Here is an 8,577-nt window from a genome sequence, read left to right on the forward strand (position 1 = left end):
TAAAATGGATTCCATACAACTGAACCGTATTCTAAAATACTTCTCGTCAGTGCATTAAATAACAAAATTTTAGTGCTAGTGTTTTTAAAATTTTTGCAACTGCGATTGATAAAACCACTGATTTTTGAAGCTTTTTTGCATATGTTGTCTATGTGCGGTATAAAACTTAATTTGTGGTCACCACTTTGCAGGTAGGGCATTTCCAGTTTGATTTATAAGAAACAGATAGTTTACTATAGTTTTCTTTCGTCATATTTATACATAAGTAATGATAAGTTGACGCGCAAAGTGAACATTTTATTAACTCCCTTGATTCGAGTGGAGAGCTACAAGCGACGCAATTTAGTGGCATGACAGAAAAAAAAAAAAAAAAAAAAAAAAAAAAGATATATTAAAGATTATTGAGATATTGTCATTCATTAAATAATAGAGGTTCATAGAAAATATCGGTGATGCCAAACATGGTAAAATGTCGGTAAGCTTGACATCTGTGTCGGCAGGCGTGCACGCTGGCGCAGAAGTACTCGCTGCAGGTGTCGCCCACCGAGGAGTCGCTCATGGAGATGCTGCACCCCGAGGGAAACATCGACGCGCAGTGGGTAAGTCTGCGATCAGCATTACCTGGCTGATTTGAAATATTTCGGATTTAGTGTATTGCCAATCTTTTTGAAATATCTATTTTTAATTAAGTAATATTTATATTTTTATGTAAGTGCACCTTGTCCAATCGTCACGTAAGAGCGAATCAAAAAAGACAAAATTATTTTGCATGCCAAAATGATTTTGTCTTGTTGTGATTATGTCATAAAAACAATAAAAAAAAAATCTGAACGAGATTTAAATTATAACATTTATGTCGACGAGGATTAATTACAACATTTTGAACGATGAGGGATTATTAATTAAAAAAAAAAATGTTGACGAGGATTAATAAGAATATTTGTGTGTGTTTGTATGAAGATTTTCACCAAGTAGTCGTGGTGTTTGAAAGTCCTACAAAAGCCTATATCCTGCAGTGGACATCTTTCGGTATGATGATGATAATGTTGACGACGTTGACTCGTGGTGGTCAGGTGGGCAACGTGTCAGCGCTGGTCCGCGAGACGGCCAGCGCGGCGACGGCGGCGCGCGCGGCGGCGCTGGGCCGCGTGCAGGCCGCGGGCGACGCGCTGCGGGCCGCCGCCAACAAGCTGGTGCACGCCGCGCTCGAGCGCGACTCGCTGCTGGCGGAGCTCAAGGCGCCGCTGCAGGCCTTGCTGCAGCTTAATGACGTGAGTGTTGGATAGAAGCAGGCGTTACTTTGCGGAAGTTCATCATGATTATATAATGATTTATTTATTTTGCTATCATCCGCGAAAAGTCGGCGAACCCATGCGACAACGTCACCCAGGTCCGACAAAATACTCTCTACGTACGTTTCACCCCGAAACCGGAGCATCCTCAGGAGATGTTAACTCTACAACAGTCAACATCATTTTGTCGGACCTGGGTGACGTTGTCGCATGGGTTCGTCGACTTTTCGCGGATGATAGCAAAATAAATAAATCAATATATAAGACCTGAGTATTGACCCCACACCAGAACATACATTCCATCAAAAGAGAAAAAGAAAGAGAATCGATGTACAGACTGACACCAGATTTAAAAAAGCGTTCTTCTTTTTGCGCATTTTACTTTATAGCACTACACAAACAAAGCAGGTGCCGTAATCTGATCTGATGTTATGCTTTCTGCGTAGTGAAAACACACACACAAAAACACAGAACTCGAGAACTGTATGTGCAGGCTCTCAGAGTAACACATGATGCTCTATTCCAGGGAGACAACCCGGCGCAGGAGTTCTCGACGCTGTGGCGCAGTGTGACGGAGCAGATCGACTGCATCTCGCTGGAGCCCGACGCGGAGGCGCGCGTGCGGGCGGCGGAGCGCGCCGCCGCGCAGCTGCAGACCGACCTGCCCGCGCTGCTGCAGCTGCTGCTCGAGTGAGTGCGCACACACACCTAACATGTGAACCACGACATTCATTTCGTATAGATAGATCCGACCGTATTGCGTAAAAGCTAGGGTCCAAAGCCAATGCATCGGAACACGAAACCAACGGACGCATACGCTGCCGATCCGATGGTCAGATTAGCCGGCCAATAATAGTAGTAGCGGCGAGTACGGTTACGACGAGACTAATGTTCAAGTGTTTGTGGCAGCCGGCGTCCCTGCTGCGCAGCCGGGGTGTGAAGTGTGTGGTCTAGTTCGTGTACGGTGAAGATGGTAATAAGTGTGTGTATCTCATATCCAGTGGCCACAAGATGGCCCCAATGATTCACTATCAGGAACACACGGGTCACACCCGGCTAAAATAGAGAGTTTTTGCACCCACAGGCGACGTTCGTTTCGCCTCTGTATACCCCCCCTACAACTCGCGCGGAGTGGTAAACCGGCCGTTTAGCCTCCACGCGGGCCCTCGTGGCCACACGGGGTGCAAACAATCTCCCATCCGCGATACTAAGTCATTAGGTTCGCTATTCAATAGAAAATCACGCCGGTGCGAATGAAAAAGAATGGATACCGCTCGGTGCAACAAAGAATCTATTTTATATATAAATTATTATTTTTATATAAAAATAACGCTTCGAACAATGCGTCTGGCCCACAATATTCACAATTCAAAAAAAACAGTGTGCTGTATAAGGCTGTATATGACTAAAGTGAAAGTTTCAAAAATAAAAAACACCATCTAAACCTCAGAGATAACTGCATCGCAACAGGTACTTGAAATGCACCGAAAGGGATTGTTTCAAAGTTCTTTAAAACTCTTATCCACTGGTAGTTAAAAATAAAAAAAAAACACTGCCTTACTATGCCTGTAGATGTCATACACAAACTTATTCCTCAAGTCAAGCCTACGTCCGTCGTAAAGAAGTTTTACTTCAAAAGTCCTAATCGACCAATGGCGGCCGAGACGGAAATATCACTCTCTCATTATATCGCAATAAGAGGGACAGATATTTCCGTTTCGACGCTATTAGTCCAAGTTATGTCATTGTGTCTTCACGAGATATGTTGTGGGTCGCTTGTTAGACCTGCTGGTCGTAAGAGCCGCTATCCTCTAAAACTCTTGCGCTAGTTTTCGATAAAGTAACGGAGCAGAATTACGAACTGCCCGCGAATAATTCGCGAGAATAGGATGTAGAAGTTGAATGTATTTACGTATATACACGCGCCCGTTTGCGTGTGTGCGTGTGTTTCCAACATCTGTATTGTGATTTGTTGATCATTGTCCACGTTATTGGTTCGTCGTGTATGTAATTGTAATGTCCATGTTGCAGTCTGCCAGGCGGCGCGGCGGACGGCGGCCGCAAGCTGCTGCGCCAGGCTGCGCTCCCCCGCGCCAGTGTGCGACACGGTATGTGTTTTACTTACCCACTTACAAACTAGATGTCAAATATATTTTTTTATAATTTCAAAATAAATATTATTAAAGTTATTCAAGGAAATAGACAAAATTGATCATTTACTCCCCCTAATTTCCGAAACTACTGAAAATAACATTCTGAAAAAAAAACATAAATTAGCTTTCTACATACAGATTAGTGAAAAACTTAAAAAAAATCTTGAATATGAAGGTTGATAACTCTTGAGGAACAAGATGGAAAATTTTAAAAATATTACAAATTGTGTAACATAGCAAATAAAAGAGAAGCTTAATAAAACTAGTTAAGGATCTCAAATGTAGTTTTACAATAAATTAGGCTGTTAATGATAAGACTTAACTTACATTATTTTTATAGAAGTTTCTTAAAAAAATTACTAACGGTAATTTTTAATGGGTAAACTTTTTAGTATTAAGTAAATGTTCTTTAAAACGGATTTTGCGTTAGGGCCGGATTAATGATATATACTCGCAATATACATGTGCGTGTGTGTGTTTGTGTGCGCAGTGGGCGAGCAGCGCAGCGCGACGGGCGCGGGCGTGTGGAAGCGGGTGCGCCTCAAGCTGGAGGGGCGCGACCCCCCCACGCGGAGACCGCAGCCGCAGGACCAGGTGCGAGTTACGGCGGGAACTATACTATATATCATTGTTATAGCTTTTTAAAATAAATCTAATTCCAATGAAGTAAATACTTCTAAAACTCTTTAATTGGCCAATTTCTTTCAAAAAATAAACCATTTAATTTTAATATGACATGTATATTCATCCACAATTAATCGTAAAGACTTTGTACACTCGCGCCACATTTAAAAAAGGACGTCTGTCTATCTGCATGTTTTGTAATGGTGCATGGGTAGTTTTAACGATTGCAAGGAATATTTTTTTATTTTTTTTTACATCATATTTTTTTAAAACCTCAATTTTTCTTAAATATTTTTAGAACAATGTAAATCCATGACCAAAGTGTAAAGTTTGACACTGGCGAGTCCTCTATTTGGTTCTAAAATATATGTCGTACGGTTGCAGGTGGACTACATAATATCGGAAGCGACTAGCGCAGAGAACCTGTGCCTGATGTACGAGGGTTGGATGGCGTGGGTCTGAGCGACCCGGACCCCCCGCGCCCCCCCGCCCCGGCGCCCCGTGCCCCGGAGACGACGGCAGCGAGTGACGCCCCCGCTCGCGCCAGTGGCGCCGGCCGCGTCGACAGCCGGCCGACACGAGCGGCACTAGTTGCCTCCCGACAGGTACTAGACGCGGACGCACGACGCCGACGCGTGCCGTCGACGCGACGTTGACGTGACGTCGACTTCATCGGAAACGTTACACTGAGCGAGGTGTTCTGTGTATCTACACTATTCCTTGGGTATACTGATTGTTACATCTGTACGAATTCAAACGATATATAAGCGTACGTGCGATACGCTGCATACAATCGCTGGTATACCACTTTTTTCTGATCGCATTCTGTTACACGTATTTAATACTTGAAAATCGAAAAGTATCAAGAAACTTCGATTAAACTATTGAATGTAAAACCTAAACGGAGCAGTACCATATAGACGGCAGGCCGAAGTATTTAGTGATAGGATTTATTGTTTTATTAGGACGGCTTTCGAAATATATAAACTCTATGTAGTATCGGAAATCTACTCACGAACTTGTAGATCGTGGACGTCGAAAAATTGTGGAAGCTATCGTGTCAAAAAAAAATATAAAAAAAAAAACAAAAAATATATATAATTAATTAAATAAAAATGCTTTCTCTTGGTGTTAACTGTTCAAACTCCACAATTTTTGATCGTACTTTTTGACATATTCGACTTCATTCGTCATTCTTCATAACATGGTTTCCATTGTACGACGACAAATTGACGTTTAAAGTAAATTTAATATTAATATCACTATCCAATATATATTCACGCATATTTAAATGTTATCGTATGTAGGCGAGAGCTTATTTTCTGTAATTTCATTGAACGGAGCGCACATTGCAAATGTTTGAAAAAAAATTAACTGTACTTATAGATAGTTCACATTACAAAGTAACCTTTGAACATTTTGATCGTTGTTGCATTAATTAGGTATTAAATGTAGTAACTCGTACAGATGTCGGAGATTCTCCTCGGAAAATCAACTTTTTTCTGCTGATTTTTGGGGTTTTTGAGACTCCAGACATCTGTAACCTTTTAGAGATCAGTCTTAGTATGCACAATTATTAGTTAAAAATAGATTATATATCAAACATTACCGTACAGCTGTATAGCAGCGACGCACTGCGAAGGCCGTTGTGAAATCTTACAATAGTGTTGTAACTTGAAGGAGCATTACGAAGTGCACACATCTTCGTCGATGTATTAGCTATGGCAATAAGACCAACTCCATGTATTGAGTTTCAAGTTAAATTTAAATCATAAAGCCTATGTAGCTTCTATGGAAAACCTTTGATTTTCAATTATTCAATATTTTACAATACATCATTATTTAACAAAAACATTTTGCTGTAATTTTTAAATTAATTATTGTATCCATAAATTTTATACTGCATTATAATTAAAACTTATGAATGTCACAAACATCAAAACGGCCTTCTTACTGTGTGGCAGATAAACGTGTACAAGCAATTTTAAATATTAATTCTACTTGTGTTAGAGCTAATTCAATGTTTGCTATAACTAGTTGCTTAAGCGAAAGCGATCCCTATAGGACTAGATCTAGACTGTTCTAGACTATGTCATCCCTCGTTGAGATCTGTGTGCTAATATTGCAAATCACGTAATATTGATGTTGATAATCCATACAAGAGTATAATATAAGTTATATGGTATCTAAGTGTTCAATATTATTCAATTTAAAAGTATATAGATGTGTTTATGTATTAAAAATCACTACAGTTTGATGCTGCATAAACATAATACACTTTATTTCATTGCATAGTCTATTATATATGAACTATTTAATTTTTTAATATGTATTTCATCAGTAGTACCTCCATAAAACGAAAATAAAATCTACAAATGAAAATAATAATTTTAAAATTCGAATAGTTTGAAAATCAATTTTACTGATAAAATCAATATATTTTAGTTTTACTGATATAAATATAGAATTTGATATCATTAAAAAATAAAATACACATTTTTTGGTTCCAAAAATTCAGACTAAGTTGGCCAAGCATTGCATTTCTTTTCGATCAATTTAAAACAAGGCTTAGTTATAATTATTGAGGTTCTACTGTTTTTTAACGGATTCATTCGATGTTAAGACAGCAAGTAATACTTTAATGATGCACCGAAAATAAGCTCTTAATATAAATATGTATGCATTAGTACCACGCGAGTGTCTGTCAGTTGAATGTAGACTAAATATAATCCTTACATGTATTCACTGTAGAATGTAGTGTGTGTGTGTTTGAGAATGCATTTGTTACAAAACCTTTTACGATACTATTCATTCAATTTTAAATTATTATTTTTAAAATATGAAAGCACAAAAACTAATTGAAGAATCTATGTATGTATTTCATTGTTTAGCTGTATACTTTTCAATTAATTGATGAACTCAAAATTATTTGGCCTTTTATGTGATCCTAAGGACAAATTAAGATCGACGCTCTATTTTTAAAATAAATTTTAAAATATTACTTTTTTTATTATGTTGTAAATTCATCAGCACTCCCCTATTCTATTAAATGATCCTTCAATGGCAAAAAATAATTTTATTCTTCCAAAATTTGAATAAATTTATTTTCTTTTTCATTTATAAATAAATGTAAATTTAACTTTTTAAAAACATTTAATGAATTTCCTGCAATTATTTATTCTAAATTTAATACATTAGTAGTTACTTACTTATGAAAATTTTACATAGAACGATAATTTCGTATTTGGTTATTGCCAACAACACTTTTAACAATTTGAGTTAGGTACCTATACAGTTTAATTTTACTGTTGATTAGAAGAGTTAATTTTTAGAAAATTTACTCTGCATTCGGTTCTGTGGGGATATATTAAATTTCATGATCACATCAGCCTATTTTAACGACTCACTACAAGGTCAGACAGACCTATCTCTTTTAGGGGAGGTTTTATGGAGCTTAGACTCACCACTCTACTTCTAAGCGAGTTGGCGGGCTTAAGTAGGTATATTTGCCACCAACTCAACTGGAGCACAATTATCAATATTTGGTTCATGTTATCGCAAGAACAGAATTATTTTTTAGTATCGATGTAGAGCTATAAATAATGCATTTAAAGGTATCATCATCATCATTCTCAACCCATATTCGGCTCACTGCTGAGCTCGAGTCTCCTCTCAGAATGAGAGGGGTTAGGCCAATAGTCCACCACGCTGGCCGAATGCGGATTGGCAGACTTCACACACGCAGAGAATTAAGAAATTTTCTGGTGTGCAGGTTTCCTCACGATGTTTTCCTTCACCGTTTGAGACACGTGATATTTGATTTCTTAAAATGCACACAACTGAAAAGTTGGAGGTGCATGCCCCGGACCGGATTCGAACCCACACCCTCCGGAATCGGAGGCAGAGGTCATATCCACTGGGCTATCACGGCTATTTAAAGGTATAATACATAAATATTTTGATGCTATTATATGCCAAAAAATTGTGTGTGTACGAGTAATTAAAAAAAATCACTAAATGATGATGTATAAACACTTATTCTTTGACGTATGTTACTTGACATATACGAAATTGAGATTATATGTAACAATGTCATCCAATGCTTACTAACAACCTGTCGTGGATATCATACAGTACATATATGACATTTCTCAGTTGATTTGATGTTAATTTTAATAGGTTGTTGATACCAAATTAGTGAATAGGCCCGCTGAGATGCTAATTAACAGAAACATTTACTTAAAATTGTCTACATAAATATTTGCAACAAACAATGCATTCTCTTGTATGTCTGTGTCGCTTCATATAATATTATAATAATAATAAATGGTGTATGTCAATTTGTTGTTTTATTTACTTACATTATCCTGTCAAGATTGCGACGCAACCAATGAGACCCCCAATAACTCTACAGTTAAGGAGCCGGACTTAAACCAGATAAGTTTAGGGTTCGATTCCCCGCCTGTTGGACTGTTGTTTTATTGTACCTAGTAGATTTGTGTGACAGT

At 38.1% G+C, this 8,577-nt stretch overlaps 1 protein-coding gene across 1 annotated transcript in view; it reads left to right on the forward strand.

The window, feature by feature from the left end:
- Positions 1 to 8,409, forward strand: part of LOC112052799 (serine/threonine-protein kinase SMG1) — a gene marked incomplete at its 5' end in the record, with an annotated part of 151,569 nt that extends 143,160 nt beyond the window's left edge. The window contains 7 exons of the mRNA XM_052885915.1: positions 501 to 599; positions 1,074 to 1,271; positions 1,819 to 1,982; positions 3,324 to 3,400; positions 3,936 to 4,039; positions 4,454 to 7,683; positions 8,010 to 8,409. Coding sequence (XP_052741875.1) covers positions 501 to 599; positions 1,074 to 1,271; positions 1,819 to 1,982; positions 3,324 to 3,400; positions 3,936 to 4,039; positions 4,454 to 4,531 — 720 coding nt within the window. The remainder of the gene's footprint in view (positions 1 to 500; positions 600 to 1,073; positions 1,272 to 1,818; positions 1,983 to 3,323; positions 3,401 to 3,935; positions 4,040 to 4,453; positions 7,684 to 8,009) is intronic.
- Positions 8,410 to 8,577: the final 168 nt, after the last annotated feature.

The sequence above is a fragment of the Bicyclus anynana genome, chromosome 15 (assembly GCF_947172395.1).
Source record: "Bicyclus anynana chromosome 15, ilBicAnyn1.1, whole genome shotgun sequence".
Classification (NCBI taxonomy): Eukaryota; Metazoa; Arthropoda; class Insecta; order Lepidoptera; family Nymphalidae; genus Bicyclus; species Bicyclus anynana.